The sequence below is a fragment of the Garra rufa genome, chromosome 20, assembly GCF_049309525.1.
Source record: "Garra rufa chromosome 20, GarRuf1.0, whole genome shotgun sequence".
Taxonomy (NCBI): Eukaryota; Metazoa; Chordata; class Actinopteri; order Cypriniformes; family Cyprinidae; genus Garra; species Garra rufa.
Genome location: NC_133380.1, coordinates 23,984,632 through 24,012,431, shown reverse-complemented (window position 1 = coordinate 24,012,431; position 27,800 = coordinate 23,984,632). Strand labels below are relative to the sequence as shown.

The following is a 27,800-nucleotide window of genomic DNA, read 5'->3' as shown; positions in this document are numbered from 1 at the left end:
GAAACGTGATTGGGCTACTTTTAAGTAGCAATTGGGCGGGTTTTGTTGTGAAAACCTGGCAACCCTGGTTCCAGTGCATTTTTACGGGTAGAAGGTTGGAAAAACACGCTAATGGGTTGCCTAGAACGCGGCATTAGCACTCTGCATACCCGGTTAAAAAGTCATTTCAACACTGTGCATCAAAATAAAAACACAAACCAGATGATGTAAAAGAGCAAAATGTGACTTTAATAAACACCTGCCATTTTGACACTTCAACAGTTTTAGCCGTGTGGGTGAACAGCTGTGATTAGAGTTCAGTTCAATAAATTAATCTGGTATGAAACAGGGTGACCCACACATCTGTAGAGTTAACCTAGTTGAATTAGTGGGATCATTCACAGAGCTGGATTACACAGTTAACCAGCTAACCACAGTACCAAAGCACCATGGTCAAATTCAACAGTTTAGGGGGTTAAACTGGCATGAGTTGTAATCCAACTTTACAAAACATTCACCTAGTGTAGTAGTACAGATGTTTTTTTTTGCTATTTGGCCATCAACATGAACGGGTTTGGCTCAGGCTAACTAATAAACGTAGCTTAGCATTAGCTGCTTTAAACTTCACCAAAGACTTGGTGTTCACTTATTCCTGCTTATTCCCTTTCCGTGAAGACATTCTGTGTGGTTGAGTTTCCTAGAGAGACGCTCTTTCCCTTTCTTGATTTGGCAGCATTCGGTTTTGCTGTTAGCTAAAAGTCACTGTTAGGACGAATCTCTCTAAGTATTATTTTTTGGAAAAAATTGTATTTCCCCAAATATGTTAAAACGACAAATACATCATTTTAAATACCACAGGTACGTAGGTGAGTGAAGCAGCTTTTGGTGGCGTGTATCTCGGTTAACGGAAGAGCCTTGATTGCATCAGAATGTCAGGATGTAAAAGTGCTTATATTTTCCCTTATGCCAATATTTATTGTTTTTATACAATAAAAACGGAGCTGAAAATTCAATGCAGAGCTCTTCCTTAATTACAGACCAGAACATATATGCGACCCTGGACCACAAAACCAGTCTTAAGTAGCACGGGTGTATTTGTAGCAATAGCCAACAATACATTGTGTGGGTCAAAATTATGGCTTTTACGGCGAAAATCACTAGGATATTAAGATCATGTTCCATGAAAATATTTTGTTTTCCTACCGTTAATATAATCAAAACTTAATTTTTGATTAGTAATATGCATTGCTAAGAACTTAATTCGGACAACTTTAAAGGCGATTTTCTCAATATTTCGATGTTTGTGCACCCTCAGATTCCAGATTTACAAATAGTTGTATCTCAGCCAAACTATACATTAATGGAAAGCTTATTTATTCAGATTTCAGATGATGTATAAATCAAAAAAAAAAATTGACGCTTATGGCTGGTTTTGTGGTCCAGGGTCATATATATATTCTGACAAAGGAATATTCCAGGTTAAACACCAGTTATTGATGACAAACCCAAGAGTTTGTTATCTGCTATCTTTTGTAAATGCCTTTCTGGACAGTTTTTCATGTTTTTTACAAACTAAAATTTTTGTGGTAAATGACGCAAAGGCATAGATGCTGTGAGATGAAATTCACTTTAGAGCCCCAGTGAATTTCTATCATTTTTCCAGTCATGATTACTTGAAAATAAGTCACTTTTAGCCAATTAAACTCTTTAGAAATTTAAATATACATTTAAAAAAATATGTATTTTGTATTATAAGTCTCATACACACCAAGGCTGCTTTATTTGATCAAAAATATAGTAAAAACAGTAATATTGTGAATTATTAAAATTTGGTGAAAGTAACATTTTGAAACAGTGCTACATTGTCAGAGTTCTTTGATGAATAGAAAGTTCAAAAGAACAGTATATATTTCAAATTTGAATTCATTTGTAACATTATAAATGTCTTTACTGTCACTTTTGACCAATGTAATGCATCCTAGCTTAATAAAAGTATTAATTTCTTTAAATATTTAAACTTTTGAATGGTATTGTATATTCAAAATAGATACACTCAAAAGTTTGGGATCAGTAAGACTTGTATTTTTTTTTTTTAAGTCTCTTATACTCATGAAGACTGCATTTATTTGATCAAAAATACAAAAAAACAGCAACAATAATACTGAAAAATGTTATTACAATATATAATAAGGGTTTTAATTTTAATATACTTTAAAATATAATGTATTCCTGTGATGCAACACTGTATTTTTATCAGCTGTTACTCCAGTCTTAAGTGTCACATGATCTTTCAGAAATCATTCTAATATGCTGATTTATTAGTAGAATTATTCTATTTTATATCAATTTTTTTGATAAATAAGTTAAAAAAAACAGCATTTATTCAAAATATAAATCTTTTCTAACTATTTAAATCTATACTATCACTTTTTATTTATTTAACACATCCTTGGTGAATAAAAGAACAATTAAAAAAAGGGTTTCCATTTTAAATAAACGTTGTTATTTGTAACTTTTCTTTTATCAAATAATCCTGAAAAATATCACAGGTTCCAAAAAAAATAAAAAATAAAATAAGCAACGCAATTGTTTTCATCACTGATAATAAATCAGCATATCAAAGTGATTTGTGAAGGTTAATGTGACACTCAATATGGTGTAATGATGCTGAAAAATTCAGCTTTGATATCAGAAATACATTAGATTTTTTAATGTATATTAAAACAGAAGAATGCCATTTTACATCATAATAATATTTCACAATATACTTTTTTTTCTGTATTTTTGAGCAAATAAACAGCTTTGAGAGCATTAGAAACGTATTTAAAATACATTAAACTTTTGACTGCCAGTGTATGTCCATGACATTTTTTTCTGTAGATCGTATTCATTTCCATAATGTTTCTAGTCATCAAAAAAGTAAATATCCTGATATTTCCAAAACCACGTGTTTAACCTGGAATATTCCTTCAAGCCAATCTATTATGATTGGTTTGGTTTGTCTAAACTTCAAGTGCATGACAAAATTCCCATTTGTGAAAGGGAAAGTATATAGACATCTCTCCAAACTTGTGGATTCTTTGATCTTGCATTAAGGCACTGCTTATAAAACTGGGAAAAGCAGGAGAGATCTGTTTAAAAAAAAAAAAGAAAGAAAGAAAAATAAAATATAACCACTCTGATCTCACCATGCACCGAATAGAGTTAAACACTCCTCTGTAAAAGTTATAGAATACATACATTCATATATTTATATATGAAAACTCTTATGTACAGCTCAAAGCCCAACGTTATAGCACTCTGTCATACATTTTGCATGCGTCAAATGCAAGTCACATTTCTGAAGTGTGAACGGAGCCTCCCTAAGGAGGATTATATTTATGTACATCATTAACGCTCGCAATGGGACGAAATCGTCCCACTCAAGCTTCGCCTTCAAAACTCCGGACGCCCCTATTCTGCGTTCAGATAGATGGGGGCAGCTTTGTCTGTGCCCCTCAGTGTGAGGTAGCAGTTCTCAGTGCAAAAGGATAAAGAAGAGGGTTGGTGAGGCGTTAGTCAGTGGCCCGCCTGAAGGATTGGCTCTCGCTCAGGGTGGCGTCGGGCGTATGTGCGTGTCCGTTGGGTAATAGAGTCTGTTTAAGCTCGGACCCAATGTCACAGTCCCCGGACATGAGCTTTACTGGCCGATGGTAGCGCTCTTCAAGTGAGGGAGGTGTGTCTGACCTGTTCACCAACAATCCTGAGAGAAATCAGAAAGGATATGAGTTTAAACACTAAACTGATTGTGAAAAACAAGGAATGATGAATCTGTTTATTCCTCGTTCTCACCTTTTCGGCCGTCGTACTGGTGTGATGAGGGTGATATTGACACCCTGTCATGGTTAGTAGGAAAGATGGGAGTTTGGCTGTCTTTCCTGACCCCGTTGGGTGTGCCGTTGCAGTGTGGTTCGTTGTTGTGGCTCGTGAATGTTGAGGTTTGGTGCATCTGCTGGTACTCCAGGCCTGAAGGGGGCGCTATCCCGTGAGGGAGGTAGTTACAGTGTTTGGAGTAGCTGGTGCCATTTTCCAAGCAGTCTGTGCACACGACTGGCCCATCATAGCCTGAAACGAGAGAAGCTTGTTAATCTATGATTCCGCGACGCGGAAAACGTGAACAAAATCGTGGAATCCGGAAAAACTGAATTCGCCAAATTTTGGCTAAATATATCGAAAGTACGTCAGTACACTTAATTCTTAAAAATGTGATATGAACTAGTGTAAAAATATTATTTAAATATGAATACATGGTGTTTTCAGCCTCTGCCGCCCTAATGCATGAATACATGATCACATAAACAATCTTTAGAATTTCTCATTTAATGGACATTTTACAGTTTCTTTTAGTTTTTTCATTTCATATACTGTACAAACAGAAACTTCTTTGCAGCAAAATCCGTCAAAATAAAAGTTTGGTTTAACTTGAAGAAATTCTGACAATTATATTTCGCAATGTAATGATAGTATCACTACTAATCTGTTTAGTTTACTGAAGAAAAAAAAAAAAGTTTATATTTTTTATAAAATCAATTAATTGAAGACGCTCTTGATTATTAAAATTGAATGAAACATCATTAAAAAACAATTTGACTATTAAGAAATTACTACAAGTTAAAAAAGGGGGAAAAAATAAATAAAACAAACAGATTGGAAAAAGTATTTCATAGGGGCTTAATTTTAATTTTGGGTTAAAAATTTTATAAATTGCTGCTAAATTCTGTGAGTTTCAGAATTTCAGTTAATTAGATATTCATTTTGATTCATATATTTTTTTTAATTAATTATTAAAGCAGAGTGCAGAGTCTAGAAAATTGAAACAGGAAAAAAAAACGAGTTTGGAAAAAAAAAACGGAATTTGAAAAAGCATTTTATAAGGCCTTCAAAATGTGTTTTTTGTAAAAATGTCTAATATATTGTCGCTAAATTGTGTGTGTTTTATGATTTCAATTAATTAGACATTCTTTTTTATTCATATTTTTTAAATGTAATTATTAAAGCAGAGTCTAGAAAATAAAAAGAGGGAAAAAAATGTGGAAAAAAAATAAAAGGGAATTTAAAAAATGCATTTCATAGGGCCTTAAAAATGTAATTTTTTGGGTAAAAATTGTAATAAATTGCTGCTAAATTGTGTTTCATGATTTCAATTAATTACACATTCTTTCTGATTCATTTTTTATTTATCTAATTATAGCAGAGTCTAGAAAAATTTAAATGGAAAAAACGAATTTGGAAAAAAAAATGGAATTTGAAAAACTGTTTCACAGGGTCTTTAAAATGTAATTTTTGGGTTAAAATTGTAATAAATTGCTGCTAAATTGTGTGTTTTATGATTTCAATTAATTAGACATTCTTTTTGATTCATATTTTTTTTATTTAATTATTAAAGCAGAGTCTAGAAAAATTAAAACAGGAAAAACGAATTTGGGAAACAAAAATGGAATTTGAAAAACTATTTCACAGGGTCTTCAAAATGTAATTTTTGGGTTAAAATTTTAATACATTTCTGTTAAATTGTTTGAGTTTCATGATTTCAATTAATTAGACATTCTTTTTGATTCATAATTTTTACATTTAATTATTAAAGCAGAGTCTAGAAAAATTAAAATGGGGGAAAAAAACGAATTTGGAAAAAGTATAACAATTTAATTTTTTTACATTAAAATTTTAATAAATTGCTGCTAAATTGTGTGTTTTATGATTCAATTAATTAGACATGCTTTTTGATTAATCACTTTTTAATTGAACCATTGAAACTAGAAAAATTAAAACCGAAAAAATTAAATTTGGATGGAAAAAATAAAAACTGATTTCACAGGGATTTCATCCTATACGACATTGTGTAAAGACTATTTAAAAAGACTATTTCAAAGTCGGCACGACATGTAATTCACCTACTCATCGAATTTGTAAATGCATGTATAGATCTTATTGTGAACAATACACCCATGTATACACGTATATGTTTTGACCCTGTAATGTTTAATCTAATCTGATCTGACTAATTGAGCTGCCAAGTAGAGCATTACTTTCCGTTTATCACATTTTGAATAGTTTAAATCCACAGATTTTCCTTTAAAATCTGGGCCTACAAGAAAAGTGTGGATACCGTACCATTGTTTTCTATGCGTCCGTTGGGTTGAGATCCACCATTGGACTCCACTCGTATACACACGTCCTGTCTCTCTGATAAAGTGCCCTGAGAGGACAGGTAACTGGGGACATCAGGAGGGACAATTGTCTCATCTGTAAAAGGCAAGCGCAAAGATTATAAAAGGTTGGATAAATGCATTCCTCCGACACAGCATGCTGAGCCCTAAACAAATACAAAATATAAAATCAGTGTGTATATACATACCCGTGTTTACACTGCACTCCTCGCTCTTCTTCCTCGTCTGGTAGATAATACACACCCAAACCAGTGAGGTCACCACAATACTGGTGACCACAGCGATGACAATGATTCCCACAGTAACAGTGCTGGGGCTTGAAAAGGGCGCACAGTCCTCAAAACGCTGGTAAATGGTTAGCTGGCAGTGAGCACGCTCTGTGCCGAGCGTGTTGGACATGACACACGTGTAGCGTCCAGCGTCCTCTAAGGTGGTGCTGCCGATCACCAAGAGCTGATTCCCTGGGGTGAAGTAGTGACGATCGCTGGGTTGGAGAGGCTCCTCCCCTTTTAGCCAGGTAATGCGAGGAGGTGGGCTGCCAAGAGCCTTGCACTGCAACGCAACCGTCTCACCCACCACCACATTGCGATCCTCCATTTCCTGTGCCAGATGTGGGGTCTCTGCAGGAAAATCAAAGGGAATGGTTATTAAATTACATGCGGTCATGTGTCGATAAAGATCCCTTAAATGGCTTGCCGTTGGTGTTTAGTTTATGTCACAGCTGGGAATCACTATTGGCGACTTGCTAGCTGGCAAGTGTTTTACAGTATAGAAAAAAATTGTATTGTGTCAACTTTTGAGACAACATAAGCATTATGATAGCTAGTTCCATTATAACAAATAAATAAATAAATAGTCTGATTCTGGAACAAATGACTCCTTTGAGTCAGTTCTTTATTAGTGAATCAATAACATGATCACTATAGTTTGCTTGATGGATGACTCTCACAAACTGGTAAAAAAAAAAAAAAGAAAAAAAGAAAGTATATTAGTAGTTCAGTTCCTGAACAACAGATTTCTTATTGGTTCTTTCCAGTGAATTAAAAACATACGACAGAACCAGCATAGTCCGATTCCTAAATTAATGACTCTTTAAGAATCTGTTCCAAAATATATAGTACGATAAAGTCATGTCTAATTTCTAACCAAATGATTCTTATGAGCTGGTTCTTCAAAAACATACAGCTAGTATAGTCCAGTTCCTAAACAGTTGACTCTTTATAGTAAACCTAAACAATTGACTCCTATGAATTGGCTCTTTATAGTGAATCAAAATCATACAAAATAACTAGCATAGTCCAGTTCCTGAACAAATTCCTCTTAATTGAAAGTTTGGTTTTAGTGAATCAAAAACATACAGAACAACTCGTATAGTCCAGCTCCTGAACAAATTAATCTCTAATGAACTGGTCCTTTTTTGAGAATCAAAAATATACAGAACAACTAGTATAGTCCAGTTTCTGAAGAGATGACTCTTATGAACTGGTTCTTTATAGTGAACCTAAACAATTGACTCCTATGAATTGGTTCTTTATAGTGAATCAAAATCATACAAAATAACTAGCATAGTCCAGTTCTTGAACAAATTCCTCTTAATTGAAAGTTTGGTTTTAGTGAATCAAAAACATAAAGAACAACTAGTATAGTCCATTTCCTGAACAAATGACTCTTATTAATGGGTTCTTTTTAGTGAATCAAAAACATACAGAACAACTCGTATAGTCCAGTTCCTAAACAAATAAGTCTTATGAACTGGTTCTTTTCAGTGATTCGAAAACATACAGAACAACTAGCATAGTCTAGTTCCTGAACAAATGCCCTCCAAAGGCAAAGTGCAGTAACTACGCCAACACTGAAACTGAGAAAATGCCTTTAAAGTTTTTACGCCAGCTAGTCAAACATGTTAACACTCGTTTCTCTGAAACACTCTTGTTTCTCTGGGACAAAATTGAACCAGGAGACTTTGCCACAAGACAAAACAGTTGTCACAAAGTCCATATTAAGCCTTAACTCAATTTTGACCAAATGCGTAGTTACTGCGCTTTGCCTTTAGAGGGCAATAAACAGCATAGTCAACATAATTAGTCACAGAACCAACATCCAATCCAAATCCTGAATAAATGAATCTTAAGAGTATGTTCTTTTTTAGTGACTCTTTAGTTGAAGTCTAGTTTAATTTCTAGACTCATATCAACTGGTTCTTTTTTAAGTGAATCAAAAACATACAGAACAACGAGCATGAACAAATGACTCTTATGAATTGGTTGATTTTAGTGAATCAAAAACAAACAGCGAGACCAGTGTAGTCTTATTTCCAAAAGAATTACTCATGAACTGGTTCTTTTTAGTGAATCAAAAACATACAGAACAACTAGCATAGTCCAGTTTCTGAAGAGATGACTCTTATGAGCCAATTTGTTTTTACTGAATGGAAAACAGACCATGAGACCAGTGTACTTATTTTCAAATGAATGACTCTTATCGACTGGCTCTTTTTAGTGAATCAAAAACATACAGAACAACCAGCACAGTCCAGTTCTGGAACAAATGACTTTTATGAGGCAATTCGTTTTTAGTGAATCAAAAACATACAGCAGGACCGTTGTAGTCTTGCTTCCAAAAAATGAATGACTCTTATGAACTGATTCGTTTCGGTGATTCAAAAACATACAGAACAACTAGCAGAGTCCAGTTTCTGAACAAATGACCAAGTGAGTCAATTTGTTTTTAGTTTATCACAAATCATACAGCAGGACCAGTGTAGACTTTTTTTTTCAAATGAATGACTATTATGAACTAAATCTTTTAGTGAATCAAAAACATACAGAACAACCAGCATCGTCCATTTCCTGAACAAATGAATAGAATTAACTAGTTCTGTTTTAGTGACCTTAAAAACAGAGAACAACCAGCACAGTCCAGTTGTGGAATAAATGATTCTTCTGAGCCAATTTGTGAATCAAAAACAAAGTGGGACCAGTGTAGTCTTATATTTCCAAATGAATGACTCTTATAAACTGGTTCTTTTTACTGAATCAAAAATATACAAAACAACCAGAGAAGTCCAGTTCCTGAACAAATGACTCTTAATAAATGACTCTTATGAACTGGTTCTTTTCCAGATTCAGCATATAGTCTGACCATAGAGCCATTCCTTTTAGTGAATCAAAAACAAAGCTTTATTTAGGCTGATGATACCAGTTTCAGCCTATTTCTGCCTAGCAATTACTCAGTTGAGAGCTCAGAAATACCACTATGTGAGCCTTCAGCACTTCCTCTAACCCTATGACCTCTTTCCTGACCTTTCAACTTCAAGCCGGCACATAAAGCCCAGCTGCTACAGATGGAGAAAGACAAAAACATTCTTGCGTAGAACAAAGCAGGGGTTAGCAAAACTCCAACAGCTTAATAAACAAATCTGAATTCCATAATGGGACAAAAAAAAAAGTCTTTATATAACGATTTACATACTGTAAATATTGCAAAAATGGCCGTACCTAACACTGTTAGAGTGACGTTCGCAGAGATCATGCCCGCTGTGTTCTTTGCCGTGCAGCTGTACACGCCCATATCCTCAGGCTTCACGTCCATGATGAAGAAGACATCGTCATCAGGCATCACACGCATGCGGCGCTCTCGGGCGGCAGGGAAATCTGTACCACCATCTTTCTGCCACGCCACTTGGGGAGTCGGATGTCCTTCTGCTGCACACTCCAACCGTGCCTTCGTGCCCGTGCGGATGGTGATGTCGCGTGGGGTCTTGACAAATGAAGGCAGCACTGTGGGCACAGGGAGGCAAAAGAGAAAATTAGCTCTAGTGAGGACTATTCCCATAATGTTGCTACATCAGCACCAAACAAGCCCAGCATTCATAGCTGTGACTAACTCAATTGGCGATGGGAAATGGCTTGATTTGGACGGGCATGAAACCAAAAAGCCTCAGGACCATCAATTTGCATCTGTTGCTCGAACTGACAAGGCATGTAATCCAAGCGTATTGCTAACAGCGGAGAAGATAGACAAAACGCCCAATTCTAGTGGCACAGTTCAGTCTGAATTTTGCTGCTGGTACAATTCACTGAAAGAAAAGCTCTGAGCAAATGTTGCATGATGGGAATTATTTGCAACTGGTGTGATTTGTGTTTTAAAAAATTACAAATCGGACAGCCTTAAAGGAAACACGCAGCATTATTCTATGTGGTGAAGTACTTTTAACTGAAACAAAAACATATCGCCCCACTTATTTTGAATATCCAATAGCGTTCCATTAATATCTGCCCGGGCCAGAGCCGTTAAGCTCGGTAAAGCCGCATTTGTGAGGAGAAGACAGGACTTTTTTTGTATAACTCAGATTGTATTCGGGACCAGTGTAGTCTTATTTCGAAATGAATGATGAACTGGTTCTTTTTCGTGAATCAAAAACATACATAACAACTATTATAGTCCAGTTTCTGAACAAATTACTCTTATGAACTGGTTCTTTTAAGTGAATTAAAAACATTATTATTTTGACCATTAAAGGAAATACATTTTATTGTTTGTTTGTAAGTTATAAATGTTGAATATATGATGACTACTGTGAATAAAAAGGATAGTTTACCCAAAAATGAAAGTGTTAACGCGTTTTCTTACACAATCGCATCAATTCATTTCAGAAGGCATTTATTAACCCCCTGGAGTCATGTGGAGCACTTTTTATGATGGATGGATGCACTTTATTAGACTTTAAAATCTCAACACCCATTTACTGCTATTATAAAACTGGGAAGAGTCAGGACATTTTTTAATGTAACTCCAATTGTATTCATCTGAAAGAAAAAAAGTAATTTACACCTAGGATGGTTTGAGGGTAAGTAAATCATAGTGTAATTTTCACTTTTGGCTGAACTATCCCTTTAAGTGCACACTGGCATTTTAAAACAAATTTGGTAAACTGCAGTTTTTTGTAAGACAATTAAATGTACCATTTACTGTGACGCGGGCTTTGTTAGAGTAGGAAGATCCAAAGTGATTGCTGATGATGCACTGGTAGCGGCCCTCGTGATTGAAGGTGACGTGTCGGAGGTGAAGAATAGTGGTGTACTCCATCACCCCTCCGTCACTGGCCCGCACGTGGGCGAAATTCTCCACCTCGGCTTGACGTAGCGTCTCCTGGTCCTTGAGCCAGGTGAAGGTCATGGGTGAGCTGCTGCTGCTGGCGGCCGTGCAGGTCAGACGCACATCTTTGCCCAATACTGCGGCTGTGGTGACAGGGTGAACGGTGATCTGCGGTTTGGGAAGGTCATCTGGAGAAAAGTACAAGGATAGAGACATTTTAACACACCTCAAGAATTGTGATTGATTTGTTTGTTACAGACATTTTAGCACTGCTTACCACAAACAAAGCTCTGTGGTGGGGCCTGGTAGATGCTGGTGCCCTTCAGGCTCTCTGGGTGGGCACATGTGGCCTGAACGCCAGGCTTCAGCCCTCGTGTTACCAGCCACTCCGGAAACCAGTGCAGCTGGCAGTCGCACAGAAAACTATCACTCTGAATATGACTGCAGAGAGAGGGATCGAAACAAAAATTTGTAAAAGCCAGCTTTCACCAGACTAAAATATTCCCATATTTAAAGAGATAGTTCACCCAAAAATGATAATTACCCCATGATTTATAGACCCTCAAGCCATTCTGAGTGTATATGACTTTCTTCTTTCAGACAAATACAGTCAGAGTTATATTAAAGATGTCCTGGCTCTTCCAAGCTTTATAATGGCAGTGAATGGCTGTTGAGATTTTGAAGTCCAATAAAGTGCATCCATCCATCATAAAAAGTACTCCACACGGCTTAGGGGGGGCTAATAAAGGCCTTCTGAAGTGAATTGATGCATTTGTTTAAGAGAAATATACATATTTAAAACTTTATAAACTGTAATATGCTAACTGTCTTACACATGTTCATGAGAGAGTGGTGTTCCAACAAGTGACAAGCACGTAAGTGGCGAACGTGGAAACACAACAAATAGAGCAAAACAAAAAACATCTGTCATGAATTAGAAGTATAAAACAAGGATTTGTGAAGAAAAATGTCAGAGGAATTTGATATAAACCAAACTTGGTTTTGCTGTAAACAAAACGTGGTTCTTGCGAGACTAGCATATTCTCTCAAGAGCAAATTACACAAATGCATTGATTCCCTTCAGAAGGCCTTTATTAACCCCCCTGAGCCGTGTGGAGTACTTTTTATGATGGATGGATGCACTTTATTGGACTTAAAAAAAAATCAACACCCATTCACTCCGATCTATTCTTCTTAGTGACAATTCACCCAAAAATTAAACTTTTAAATAATTTCTTTATGACTGAAGAAAGAAAGACATGAACATCTTGAATGACAAGGAGGTGAGTAAATTATCTATACATTTTTGTTCTGGAAATGAACTTCTTTAAACCCCCGGAGCCATGTGGAATGCTTTTTATGATGGATGGATGCACTTTATTGGACTTCATAATCTCAACACCCATTTACTGCCATTACAAAGCTTGGAAGAGCCAGGACATTTTTTTAATATAACTCTTGATTGTTTTCGTCTGAAAGAATAAAGTCATATACACCTAAGATGGCTTGAGGGTGAGTAAATCATGTGTTTTTTTTTGTTTTTTTTTGGGTGAACTATCCCTTTAAGATAGTGTCTTATGTTTACCAAGGCTGCATTTATTTATTTAAAATAGAGTAAAAACTGTTTTTATTTTTGTCGAAATGATAAATCTTCTTTAGGATTCCGTAATTACCAGAAAGTTCAAAATTACAGCATTTATTTGAAATAGTTATCTTTTTAATGCAATAAATTTAATGCATTTTTTGATTAATATAAATATTATTTTTTATATCTAAAACTTTAAACTGTAAACATTTGAACTGTAGTGTATATATAAACAACAGTGAAATTTTCATAATAGTATTATAATAATAATAATAATAAAATAATTCTCAGGTACACAGATTAAAAAAAACAAATGTAAAAAGTGGACTAAGGTGCACTTAAAAGATTTAATATTTAAACTGGCATCAGTCTTTGCATACCATTTCCTTTAAGCCTTAGGAAACTATGCATTGTATTAGAATGACAATTAACTGTCAGCCAAATATTCATGATGTCAAGAAACATTATAACCTGATGATTGGATATGCGTGTGAAAATGAGCGTGTTTATTAATGCCACTCACAGGTAACGCAGGTTCTTCATCTTGCTAAATGCCTCGGGTTGGATGGAGCGGATGGCATTTTCCCCCAAGTTCCTGTTGAGAGATTAAACAGGGCTTTCAGGCGTGACAGAAAGAGGACATGGGAATGTTCACATACAGCTGCTGCGCTCGCATGCAAATCCGTCGCCTATTTTTATACGGGACAACTCCGAACAAGGTGGAAAGGCCCCGATATCAGACGTGAAGTTACAGCGTCTGCAGAAGTGCTTAAAAATTCCATTTCTTCTACGAAACTGACCATATGCTCCATAACTGTGTTCCTGTGCAAGTTAAAGCTGGCTCTAGACAAGAGACAAGAGCAGCTGGCCTAGCAAACCACCCCGTCCTCTCCTTTTACAAAGACACTATTAAATTGCTAGCAGCCCTCTTAAGCATTTACTTTTGGCAGCCGTTGCTGTAGGGGCCGAACGGCATTATGGGATACTCACAGGTGCTCCAGTGCCTCCAGGCCCGAGAAGGCTTTCTTGGCCACCGACTTGATCTTGTTTCCAAACAGAGTTCTGCCGTTTCCAGACACGCAGGGTGAGAGGGAAGAGAGAGAGAGAGAGAGAGAAAAAAAAAAGAGAGTGCACAATTAGTCAGACCGAATCTGATAAGAGAAGGGGATTGTGGGATTGGAAATCCGAACTGTGTAGAGATTAGGAGGAGGGTGAGGAATCAGGGCCCGCCGCAGCTCTTCAAAGCTTACTTTTATCTTTATTAGAATTTAATAGCGATGACAAGGTGGAGCCCGGAGCTCGAGGTCACATGAAAAGAAGCTTCAGTGGATGGAGGACAACACGGCTTGTAAAGTAATAAACGTGGCCTTGTCAAGGCTGTGGTTCAAACTCCTTGTAGGGGCTAATCCTGCTCGCTCTTCAAAAGCGGCCGTATGTGCGCACACGCGCACACACACACACACACCACGGAACGGGCTCCTTCGAGGACGTAACCTCCCACCCCAGATGGCACAATTTCCATTCTTAAGCATGTTGGACTAAAACAAGCCCCTGACAGTGCACTTCCTGTCTAAAATGGCTCAGGACTTCTCAGTCAGCACCGTGAAAGCCAGCACCTCCTCATATAAACCAGATTTGACACCTGACAATGTTGTCGTTTCAATCAGGGGATGATCTTTTGGCTTTGAGATCTTTCAGCGGATATTGGCTCACAATACTGAGGCGTGTTAGGAGCTGCTGCATGCTGGGATAAACAAGACCTTCACACAAAAAAAAAAAAAAAAAAAAAAAGGAGGGATGCACCGATATTAATAATCCGGGTGATATAGATAATTTGATCATTATCAATCTAAAAATCTTTTTTTTTTTTTTTGTCTATATCGATAATCTGAGCATTACGAATCTAGAATAAGCATTAAAAAAGGAAAGTCTATATCGATAATCTTATTATTTTACATCTACAAAAAAATATTTTTTTATTTTAATAAATTAAAAACTAAAATGTTTTAAAGGATACAAGAAAGTCACAATATTGTAATGTACAGTGTGAATTGTTTTAAATTTTTTTTTAATTAAGGTTACCTTTTTTACACTGATATTTAAATTAATATCGATAATCACAATTATTTTCAAGTTATGGCTGATATATGAATAATGCCTAATGTTAAAAAATCTATATAAATCTATAAAAAAAAAAATTACAAAATTTTTATTTTGTAATAAAAAAAATATTTTAAAATTATTATTTAATTATTTATTCAAATTATTAGTATTATTATTTATTATAATTATTTAAATTGTTATTTTTTAGGACATTGCAATGTACAGTACGAAAAAACCTATTTCAAATTTTAAATTTGCTAAAGATTACATTTAACAGTATTACCTTATTATTATTATTTTTATTTTTATAAATGAATAAAAAATAAACTACTATGATTTTAAAATAATTATTTAATTATTTGTTTAAATTATTATTATTATTTATTATAATTATTTACAATTATTACTATTTTAGGAACCACAAAATTGAAATGTATATATATATATATATATATATATATATATATATTAGGGCCGGGACTCGATTAAAAAATTTAATCTAATTAATTAGAGGCTTTGTAATTAATTAATCGAAATTAATCGCATTTTAATCGCATATAAATATTTGACCTGAGAACAGTGAGAAGTAAGATTTTTACATGGATTTTTTGTATACCATTGAATAATGACTGAATACATAAGCTTAAGCAACAAAATATTGTTTATTTTTGTTCAACCAAGTCCAACAGACCAGTGCAATATTGCCATTAAGTGTAGCAAGAGGCACGTTCTTTCATGCCGAGAACTCTGCTCTTGTGTTTGCTTAATTATGCATTTAAACGTTAATGACCAAACCTATCATTATAAATGTTTCTGCACATGGAATATAACGCGGATAACATTTAAAAAATATTTTTTATCAGGTTACACACTGATTATTTATCACTCAAACCCCTTTCTCTACCTGTCCGTTGGTCGCGCATATCCTCCATGTTTGTAGTTTTTTAACACTTTTTATGCGTGTTTGTAGTTCTAATTGAATCCTCGTTCACGGCGCAGTGTGTTGCGGTCAATATTAGCCGTTAAGAGTGTGCATTGATCGTTAAGAAGTAGACCATCCGGGAATCTTTGGAATACTTTTTTAAACATACTACGATTTGGGACATACAATACTATTCAGGACGGACGCAGCTTGTCTGAACCAGAGCCATATAAAAAGATCTTTTTATATGGCTCTGGTCTGAACGCTAGTTGGTGCTCCAGTATAATCGGTCCGCTTAATCTCATCCAGTGAGAAACGTTCCGCGGTGCAAAACTAAGTGCGATTAAAATGCGTTAAAAAATTTTAACGCGTTATTTTTGTGTAATTAATTAATCTAAATTAACGCGTTAAAGTCCCGGCCCTAATATATATATATATATATATATTTTTTTTTTTCAAATTTCCAAATAGATTTTTTCAAATTTGCTAAAGATTACATTTAAAGTATTATCTTTATTAATAAATTATTATTATAAAAAATATATGTTTACCTATATGAATCTATAAAAATATTTTTTTTCGAAATAAATAAAAATAAACTACAATAATTTTAAAATTTATATTATTTTTTTAATTAGTATTATTTATTATAATTATTATTATATTTTATTAAACTTATTATTATTTTTAGGAACCACAACATTGTACTGTACAGTATAAAAAACTAATTTTTAAAATTTACAAATTTGCTAAAGATTACATTTAACAGTATTATCTTTATTATTAAATTATTAATGATTGTAAAAATAAAGCAGTAGATGAAAGCAAATGTAATCTGAATGAAATGGAGAAATGAGTGTGCAGAATTTTTGAAAAATTATATTAACAGATTAAGATACATTTGAAAGAATCTGTAACATTTTACAATAAGGTATCATTGGTTAACATTAGTTAATGCATTAACTAACACCACCTAACAATAAGCAATCCATTTGTTACAGTATTTATTCATCTTTGTTAATATTAGTTAATAAAAATGCAACTGCTGATTGTTAGTTCACGTTAGCTAAAAATGATTATGCCATTACAAATGTACAAAAAGAGTATAATCTTAAAGAGCCATTCAAAGCATTTAATTGTCAAAAATTATTATAAAATTAAAAATAATAATTAAAAAGAAAACTCACTGCTAGAGTAAAGTTTCATAAGGATCACTTAGTTTATTCACTATGTGCTTGCTAGAATCACCCCAGAAAGCCCAGCCCCTGCCGTGTCTGTCAGCGGACTGATGGTCTGTGTGTGTGCGACAGCATCTGTCATCTCCTGAAAGACTAAGACATCACCTCCACTCATCTCCTCCAGCCCCCCCACCATTTCTGAAGCAACCACCCATCTGCAGGTCACCCTCTGGGCAGTCTTGAGCCCCAGGCTTCCATACCAGCCCCATAATTCAAAAAGCTCAAACGGTTCACTCCGACCAAACTGTGGATCCAAATAGAAAGCATTGAAATAGATGCTAACTGGATCCGCTGTCATGAGCAGGTGCACACGAAATTTGTACATGAAGATTTAGGGCGTACAAATGACCCACAAGCAAATTATCAAACAAAAAGACCAAAATTGATCTATAACTTGCTAAAAATAAATCCAGCTAACATCCCCACAGCAAAAAAAAAAAAAGAAAAGAAAAAAAGACTTTGATGTTGTGCACATCGCTCTTTAATACGCCCTCGCATATTTACCAGGATGGGTGAATAGGATTTCTGGCAGGGATGTGCATCAACAGGCGGCTTCCGCAGATTTGCGAACCTCTGCTCCCGTAACAAAAGCCACAGAGCGGGACGTTTGATGTGTCTGAATGCACCCCCTCCTCCGGCAGCCTCCCATTTTACGCCTTTGCTGATTCCATCACAAGAGCTCATCTTCTATCGGTCAATGATGAAAAGTGTTCGCCCCAGTACTCAAATTCAATTGACCTCTGCCACTAAAGCTTCCCATCCCAAATCTGCCCTGCATGTATGGTGTGGATTTAACTCAATACATTTGAAATCATGGATAAGCATGGCGTAATTTTGTACTATGTAATATGGATTTTGAGAGCGTCACTTGTCCTGGTTGCATCTAGTGTAAGAATGTCCAAAATTAAAGTATTAGTTCACTTTCAGAATAAAAGTTTCTTGATAAGTTACTCAGCCCGTGTCATCAAAGATGTTCATATCTTTCTTTCTTCAGTCAAAAAGAAATTAAGGTTTTTGAAGAAAACATTTTAGGATTTTTCTCCATATAGTGGACTTCAATGGGGATCAACGGGTTGAAGGTCCAAATTGCAGTTTCAATGCAGCTTCAAAGGGCTCTACTCGATCCCAGTTTAGGAATAAGGTCTTATGTAGTAAAACAATTGGTCATTTTCTAAAAAAAAAAAAAAAAAAAAAAAAAAAAATTCCGTAATCATGTTGAAAAGGTCAAGCACAGTTAGTTCTTCATCTGTGTACTCTGGTTCAAAAAGGTAGGTTAGGGGTTTGTGCTACATTTGTAGTTAAAAAGTTTTTTAGAAAATGACAGATCAGTTAGCTAGATAAGACCCTTATTCCTCGGCTGGGATCGTGTAGAGCCCTTTAAAGCTGCACTGAAACTGCAATTTGGACCTTCAACCCATTGATCCCCACTAAAGTCCACTATATGGAGAAAAATCCTGGAATGATTTCCTCAAAGACTTTATTTTCTTTTCAACGGAAGAAAGAAAGACATGAACATCTTGGATGACACAGGGGTGAGTAAATTATCAGGGAATTTTGGAAGTGAACTAATCCTTTAAAGTGAAAAAGGAAAACGATGGTAGAGATAAATAAGACGTGACACTCACAGCTTGTTGAGGTTTTCCAGGCCAGTGAAGGCCCCATTGGTGTCCTCAATAGTGCCCGAGATGTCATTGTGGTCCAACTCTCTGCAGAGAGAAAAAGAAAGAGATCAGGAAAGAAAGACAGAAAGAATGGAACAACTGATCTTTTGGATACCATAGAACATCACATAGAAATGTACTGGAAACTTCCATGAACAGTATTTAAATACATCATTTTTGCTCATACAGATAAGAATAATACATTTTTCGAATCTGTAAAGACTCTACGTTTATTTGTGTGCACTCACAATAAAAACAAAACATTGCTCTTTTGTAAAGTCTCTGTGAACACTGTGAATACTTGCCTTACAGATATGAAAATACATCTATAAAGAGCGAAATGTCTACTTTTAAATGAACACATTTAACTACTAGTCAACCAGAAAAATCTTTAGACAAGGGCAGCCTTAAAGAAAAAAAAAACGTATATGGGACTGGTCAGTAAGATTTTAAAGGTGGGGCTTAGCGGAAGGTCAACTCGTTCGTATACCGCTGACAGACGTTTTGCAGAGGCACAAGCTGGCCTGGACACCTGGTTGGAAACAAGAAAGTCCAACAGCACTCTCTTTCTTGCACCCTCTCGCTCTCTTGCCCTCTGCCAACCAAGCACATTCTTTTCTTTGTGAATTGTGACATTAAGGAGCACAGCAACGCACAGGCCACTGCATGAATAAATGCATGACAGCTGAAAGCGCCTTGCACAAACACAAATCTTTCACACAGTTGCACACATATACTCAACCCTGACAGGCATTTGAATCCATCAACGCACCAACCGCGTTGGCAGGTAAAGGCATATGGATGGGCACATCGCATAATACAACTCCAGACGAATCGCGAACAAGCCCAGGCGGTGCCAGCGGTCTGCCTACAGGGCCTTAACTTTGACGCAAATGTCTGAACATGGCCAGTCTGTTCTTTTAGTTAATAATCATGTTTTTGAACACGTTTCTTGTTACTTAAAGGTGACATATCATGAAAATCTGAGTTTTTTAATGTTTAAGTACTATAATCGGGTCCCAGAGGCTTCTATCAACTCAGAAAATGTGAAAAAGAACAACTTGGTAAGCCTTTCTCTGCAAGCTAGTGAAAACGATGGCCAGTTCTAACGCCATGGCGAAAGTTCAAGCAAAGCATGCTAACTGTTCTGTCTTTGGCTGCAAAGAACAAGCATAGAACACTATTTAGAGTCCCAGCCTCAGAAGTGAAAAGAGAGCAGTGGATTTATATTGATTTATTTACCGTATATTACGCTGCTGCCGCACAGATCTAATATAAACATGTGATTTCTTTCCCAGCTGTTTATTTTCAAAGACATAACCGACTTTTTTTGTCTTCTGTGTGTTTTTAACCTAAACTTGAGTGTATTTAACAGTTTAAGCGCAATAAGACATGAAAGAGAACTTAGTTTAGTACTCACATGTGCACCGGTTAATGAAATGGGATTAAATAAAGGATATTTGTATTATTTAACATATTTAATTATTGCAGGATTGCCTCATATTCTGAGTTGCATTTCACTGTTTTTATTAATTTTGAAGAATACTGAATCTTTTTTTGTTTTCTTGAACTAAAGTAACATATTACTCCTGTTTTCTCTCAACATGAGGACAGTAGAGCTTTCAATTAATAAAGCGTTACTTGTAATACGTTACCACCAACACTGATAGAGACGATAATCAAAACCAAACAAATGCTTTTTGGCAGAATATCTGAGGTTCAAGCTGTAAAGGCACAGCCCCATTTTGGAAAGGGGGGTGGGAAGCTGCAGCTCATTTGAATTTAAAGAGGCATGCATAAAAACAGCATGTTTCTGCTCCACCCAAAATAGGCATTTTCAAAATAATATATAAACAATAAATTATCTGTATGATGTAAATATCTGTAGGGTATTTTGGGCGGAAACTTAACAGACATTATGGGGACAGTTACTGAAACAAAAATTTAAATTAAAACATAAAACTAATAACTAATTCAAACTATCAATAAAATCTATAATAGTAATCAAAATAACACTGGGCATTGCCATCCAATGTCATTTTTGTAAAAGGTCCCTTTGTTTCAACGCCATTAAAAAGATTGCTCTTGCTGAAGAAGAATAAATCTCTTTTCGAGGTGAGTGGGCGGAGGGATTGTGCCCATTCCCTCCCGGCCGACAACCGCCCCCTTGGCTCTTTCTGTTACTTTCCCTCCATGCCTGGCCTCGGCTGCCAATTTCCTATTCTTTCCGGCTGGCTGCTTGTGAATGGGCCCTGGGTTGTTAATGACAGTAGGGCCGGAGGCCCCCAGGCCTGACCCCCACCCTCTCGGCTCAAAGACGGTCCGGTTCTGGTCTTTCACACCCGACCAGGGCTCCTCTCGCCCCGGCCAGAAGCGCGTACCAATTAAAACCTCCCCTGCTTCTTTTCAACAGGAGCCCCAGTAAGGCACTAAGGCCATGATTAGATTAGAACTGGCTCGGATGAGAGCGAAAGAGCAAGTGAGGGGAGAGAGAGAGAATGATATAAAGGAAATCAAGCAAGTAAGACATAAAGGAAGAACAGAACAAAAGAAAACAGAGGCCTTCACAAGCCCCTTCCCCCCACTCTCTGCCCACTGCCAGCAGCGCTAAGGGTTGTGTTGTGCCTTGGCTTGTCACCCTACTGTGAAAAAGCCTTCATCTAAGAAAGTAAAGGCAGGATTCTTCTCTCTTTTCTCTTTTGAGACACTCAAAGAGGGGGGCATGAAGTGGCGGTTGAGACTTTGTGTGTCTATAGAAGTCAGGCTGGAGAGTTGGTCCCCCATAATGCCTTTCACTGTGCGCAGAAAAAAGACGTTGCTGCTTCTAGGAGGCCTTGAGCAGGGTGCACATGTGCATCCAACTTTGGTGGGAACCAACAAGGAAACAATGAAGAAAAGAAACTAGAAAGCTTTCTCACCAGACTTAATAGCTTAAGGCTACTTTAGCAAATGACACTAAATCAATCAACACGTTTTTCTGCAACAGCCGTAATTCATTTAGAAACTATGACAGTTTTGTTTACTCATTTCATGAAAGGAAATGCTGTGGAGAACATTGTAGATTAGTTTCTTGTGTTGCAACACATTCTGACATGGACATTCCTTTTTTTTTACTATTTTTTATTTTATGTTTAATTTTTATGGTTTTTTTTCAGTGCTAGGTAGATTATTTAGAAATTTTGGTACATTACTGATTACAGATTACATAATTTAAAACAGTAGTTAGTAATGTAATGTACAGTCAAACCAAAATTCATTTAGACACCTGGTATAATTTTTTATATTATTTTACTAGTGGGTGCAGGACACCATAGTTCATTTATGTAAGTGAGGATAGCAAAATAAAGTAAACTGTGACATATTATACCCAAAAATTCTTCATACAGTGGACTACCAGTAAAATTGTTCAAAATCTAGGACCAAACATTTGATTTGACACTTTGACCTGACCATGTTTTGTTACATCCATTTCTATCAAAGTTATCTGACATTATCAAGATAAGTTTTTGTCATATTTTATTACCATTTTACCAACTTTAGCACATAAACTGTGATAATGTGCGAAATTTTGAAGGTGTCTGAATACATTTTGGTTTGACTGTAATTCATTTGTGATTATCAAGATTCTGACGCAGTTTAAGTTCTTGTCATATTTTAATACCATTTTCTAAGCTTAAGCGAATAAACTAAAATAAATGTTGCAGGTGTCCGAACAAATTGTGGTTTGACTGTAGGTTACTAATTTTAGGTAATATATTCAGATTACTTTTTAGATTACTTTTGACCTAACTTGTTTTAAGCTTACAGCTCATAAATCAATAATGCATTTCATGTTTCATACTTAGTGTTTTTTCAACCAAATTCAAAGCTAAATGCTATGACACAAAGTGAAATTTAAAACAGAAAAAAGAATCAACAAATTATGAACAATTTACTGCCATTGTGTGATTAATATGTAATCAAGTAATCCATACAAAGTAACTGTAATCTGATTGTGAGCGTTTTAAAATGTAAAATCATCTAATTACAAATTCTTAATTTCTGATTATGTAATCCAGATTACAAGTAATGTTATTTTTTATTATTTTTTACTTTTTTGTATTATGCATTTATTACTTTTCACATTTTTATTAACAGATAATACAGAATGACTTTGGGAAATTCTCAGGTAGACATTAAAAGGAATGTGATTTGGGCAGAATGGGCTTGAACCTCATTCCTCAGTATGAGCACCAAAACTCAATGTGAAAAAGCTGTGTCATGATGGTTGGCATAAGAACTTCAGAAGTGTTTTACACATGCAGGCTTAGTCCTATTTTAAATCTTAGAGGATTTATCACAAAATAAACACACTTACAGCGTCCGAAGGGAACTAAGGCCTCTAAACGCTCCCTCCGTGATGTGACTGATGGAATTGTGCCCTAAACGCAGCGAGATCAGATTCACCAACTTGGCAAATCCACCCTCGGACAGCTTCGTCAGGTTATTATAAGACAAGTTCCTGAAAAACAAACAAGAATTGCATTTAGGTTTCGACTTCAAAATCCAGCAGGTAGACATCTTGTCCAGAATGCAATAACAGCCATGTCATAAACCTATCTGCGAAATAACGGCTGACCGCTCAGCTGATACCGCAGTCAACATGTCCTACCAATAAAGCCTTGTTACCCCCACAACGGACAAGAGTGTTAGCTAAAGGAAGATATCTCGTACAGAAGACGCAATACGCTTGACAGGGCTGCCCAGTGTATACACACATCCACCCAGATAAGATCACTTTCACTCAGGTACAGATTTGTGTGTAACACTTGGCAGACATATATATGGAGGATTACGCTGTTTTCTTTAACTAGAATCAGGAGAGATGAGTGAAAATGGGGCTGAGCTCCTAAGCGCTGGCAATCCAGTGCATCATTAGGGGATAAACAGAGCTTATCTACAGCAAGACGAGGAGTGCTGTGTGTTTAGTGCAGTAGGTGATACTGCGGACAAACGCTTCCTTGTAATGTAAAGATCGGGTGCGATTAATTCTTTACCAGGTGTTAAATCTGAACAATAACCGAGATTACATCCTAATATTACTTTTATTTAGCAGGGACTAACAGCTAGGCCAAGCAAAATTATATTCTATCCACCTTTGTCTTATCGTTAAGAGTGTAAATTGGTAAATTTGGTCAATTTTATGGGTGTGGCTTCCGGTCTTAATATCGCAAATTAATGTGTCTTAGCATATTACTTTAATGTATTATCTTAATTATGGTTTGTAGAGCAAACTGTTTTACTAGATGCTTTTATTCTTCTCGTTATTTCCCCATAGCGGAAAATGAACGGGAAGTCTCACCCACAGGCTTACTTCGGCGTTAAAGGAGAAGTTCACTTCTAAATCAAAAATTAGAACATCTGCTTGTCATCCAAGATGTTCATGTCTTTCAAAACATTTCAGGATTTCTCTCCATTTAGTGGACTTCTATGTGCCATTGAGTTTGAACTTCCAAATTCCAAAATGCAGCTTCAAAGGGCTCTAAACAATCCCAGCTGAGGAAGAAGGGTCTTATCTAATGAAATAATTGGTTATTTTCTAAAAAAAAAAAAATTGACAATTTATATACTTTTTATACTTTTTCCATCTTGTCTAGCTCTGCGTAAACTGTGTAGTCTGGTTCATGACAGTTAAGGTAGTTCGAAAAACTCATATCTCATTTTCTTCTCCAACCTTACAAATCGTTCTACATCGCTGTTTTTTGTAAAGGGTGTTTGATCTTCTTTGCACATTCACTTTGTAAACACTGGGTCAGTACTTCTGCAGCGATGTAGAATGATTTTGAAGTTGGAGGAGAAAATGAGATGGAAAATGAGTTTTTCGACCTACTCTAACTGTATAAAATGGGAATGTACAGAATTCACGCAAAGCTAGACAAGACGAAGACAGAGTTTTTTTTAATTTGAGGTTAAAAAGTATATAAATTGTAAATTTTTTTAGAAAATAACTAGTGGTGGGCCGTTATCGGCGTTAACGTGCTGCGTTAACGTGAGACTCTTATCGGACGATAAAAAAAATATTGCCGTTAATCTATTCTCAAAGTTGGGTTGGGAGCTGGGTCTATACTACGCAAGCTATGAAGACTTTCACCTTGATATTTTAGCGCGGATGTGTACCTAGCCGAATTGCACTGTACGGGGACGAAAATGAGTCTTCGAACCTGTATGCCTACTGTGAAATTACCACATCAAACGAGACGCACGTCATGCAGCCTTTTACGCAGAAGTACATGCAGTGTAGGAATAGTTGGTCACACTAGTTTGTATAGTTAATTGTGTTGTAAATGCAATTGTCAAGCAGTTTGTGATGCATTTTGGAAACAGGAGATGAGCCCCTGGTCTAATGCGCCACCTGGCTTGAGAAACCCGTTCTCAAAGACTTACTTTTTAGTCATTATTTTGGTAGCACACTTATTCTGAATGCCTTCGGCAGAATTCAAATTAGCCATTTTAATCTAGATTAATTCCAAGATTACAGTGAGATTAATCTAGATTAAAAAAATTAATCTATGCCCACCACTAAAAATAACTGATAATTTTGCTAGTTAAGACCCTTCTTCCTCGGCTGGGATCATTTAGAGCCTTTTGAAGCTGCATTTAAACTGCTTTTTGAAGTTCAAACTCGGGCGCACCAAAGACGTCTACTAAACGGAGAGAAATCCTGAAATGTTTTCATCATAAAACAAAATTTCTTTACGACTGAAAAAAGAAAGACATGAACATCTTGGATGACAAGGGGGTGAGTATATTATCTGTACATTTTTGTTCTGGAAGTGAACTTCAAGAAAAAAGGTGGATAAAAAAAGAAATAAATGCAAATATTTATTTATAAAGAAGAACAAGGAGGAGAGTGATGTCTCACAGTTCTCGGAGTCTCTCACAGAAGCCCCAGCCCTCAGGGTTGAAGTTAGAGATGGAGTTGTTGGAGAGATAGAGCTGCAGGAGCGACTCCAGACCGTACAGAGAGCCGCTGTTCACCTCCCGAAGACTGTTATAGTCTAGGTGCCTAAGGATGACAAAAAAAGTGTTCAGTCTCATCAAGAGCAATGTGGTAGATATGCATTTGATTTATGTGTAATATAAATGGTGTATTGTGAGAAGTATTAAAGGGGTCATGAACTGTACATGTTTTTACATCAAAAAACATAATTTAGAAATAACAGGCTCCTGTTTTAACCCCCCTCATCAGAACGCACAGTTTGAATAGGCATGGTGGATTGTAGACTCAAAAATAAACGCCCACTGCTCTGATTGGCTAACAGTTGTGTATGTTTGACAGCCTACATCCTTTACAGATGGACGCATAAATATTCAGTACATATCAAACGATCTATAATAATAGACAAAGCGAAGTCGAATTGTGCCTTGTTTGTAAACAAATCTGTGATAAAATAAAGTGAACAAAGGACCGAGCTCTTACTGACGTGGTCTGGAACTTCATTAAAAATAAAGTTCAAAGGCAATGCAAATTTCCCACTGTAAATATATAAAAACTTAATATTTGATTAGTAATATGCATTGCTAAGAACTTTACACAACTTTAAAGTCGATTTTCTCAATATTTCGATTTTTTACAGTACAATGACCTCTTATATGTCAAACGATCAAGGGAATTTTGATTTCTCAGTTTGTGAGCTCTTTAATAAATACGTAGCAATATTCCAGGTTGTGGTAATGAAGGTTTGGACTCACAGAACCCTCATCCGGGCCAGACCCCAGAAGGCCCCGTCTGTCAGCTTGCTGATGTTGTTTCTTTGAAGCTTGAGAACTTCTAAACTGCTCAAACCTTGGAAGGTCAGTCCCTCAATCAACCGTAACTTGTTCCTGCTCAGCTCCCTACAAAACACAAAATTAAAATGTAAATTAAAAGCAAAAAAAGGTTAAAGTATTTGAGGAAATGATGCATGATACTGTGAAGACATACACTACCAGTCAAAAGTTTTTGAACAGCAAGATTTTTAATGTTTTTGAAAGAAGTCTCTTCTGCTCACCAAGCCTGTATTTATTTGATTTAAAGTACAGCAAAAACTACATTTTTTAAAAGTATTTTTTTACTATCTAAAATAACTATTTTCTATTTGAATGTATTTTAAAATGTAATTTATTCCTGTGATTTCAAAGCTGATTTTTTTAGAATCATTACTCTAGTCAAAGTTCAGAAGAACACCGTTTATCTGACATAGAAATCTTTTGTAACATTATAAATGTGTTTCCATCACTTTACATCAATTTGAAGCGTCTTTGCTAAATAAAAGTATTCATTTCTTTCCTCAAAAATATAAAAAAAAAAATTACACTGACTCCAAGCTTTTTTAAGGTATAGTGTATAATGTTACAAAAGCTTTTTTATTTCAGACAAATGCTGATCTTTGGATCTTTGTATTCATCAAATAATGAAAAAAAAATGATCTCAACTGTTTTAAATATTGATAATAATAATAAATGTTTTTCAACAGCAAATCAGCATATTAGAATGATTTCTGAAGCATCATGTGACACTGAAGACTGAAGTAATAATGCTTAAAATTTAGCTTTGACCCCAGAAATAAATTACATTTAAAAAAATTTATTCAAAGAGAAAGCAGTTACTTAAATAGCAAATACTCCACAATATCACTGCTTTTGCTCTATTTGGGATAAAATAAATTAAGGCTTGGTGAACAGAAGAGACTTATTTAAGAAACATTAAAAATCATACTGTTCAAAAACTTTTGACTGGTAGTGTACACAATTAAAAACATGGTTTTACATGGTAAAAATAGAACCTGGCCATTGAACAGATTAGATTGAACAAAAGATTCAGATTATTCAAATGTTCTTCACACTGAGAAAAACAGGTTCTTTTAAGAACTGTTTACTGAAAGACTCTTAGTATTTTTCTAAGAAAAATAAAAGAGCGTAGCATTGTAAACAGACAGCACGTCCAGCTGACCATCATCTCAAATAAAACGACTCTGATGTCTCTTTGAT

General features: G+C 35.6%; 1 protein-coding gene across 1 annotated transcript in view; it reads right to left on the bottom strand.

The window, feature by feature from the left end:
* Nucleotides 1-207: 207 nt before the first annotated feature.
* lrig1 (leucine-rich repeats and immunoglobulin-like domains 1) overlaps nt 208-27,800 on the bottom strand; it is a 56,081-nt gene continuing 28,488 nt past the window's right edge. The window contains exons 6-18 of the mRNA XM_073825398.1: nt 26,523-26,666; nt 25,693-25,836; nt 23,149-23,292; nt 18,756-18,836; nt 13,858-13,929; nt 13,391-13,462; nt 11,560-11,723; nt 11,150-11,470; nt 9,683-9,964; nt 6,374-6,805; nt 6,130-6,261; nt 3,811-4,083; nt 208-3,721 (exon numbers count right to left, since the gene is read on the bottom strand). Of these exons, the coding sequence (XP_073681499.1) occupies nt 3,534-3,721; nt 3,811-4,083; nt 6,130-6,261; nt 6,374-6,805; nt 9,683-9,964; nt 11,150-11,470; nt 11,560-11,723; nt 13,391-13,462; nt 13,858-13,929; nt 18,756-18,836; nt 23,149-23,292; nt 25,693-25,836; nt 26,523-26,666 (2,449 nt within the window). The 3' untranslated portion in view covers nt 208-3,533. The remainder of the gene's footprint in view (nt 3,722-3,810; nt 4,084-6,129; nt 6,262-6,373; nt 6,806-9,682; nt 9,965-11,149; nt 11,471-11,559; nt 11,724-13,390; nt 13,463-13,857; nt 13,930-18,755; nt 18,837-23,148; nt 23,293-25,692; nt 25,837-26,522; nt 26,667-27,800) is intronic.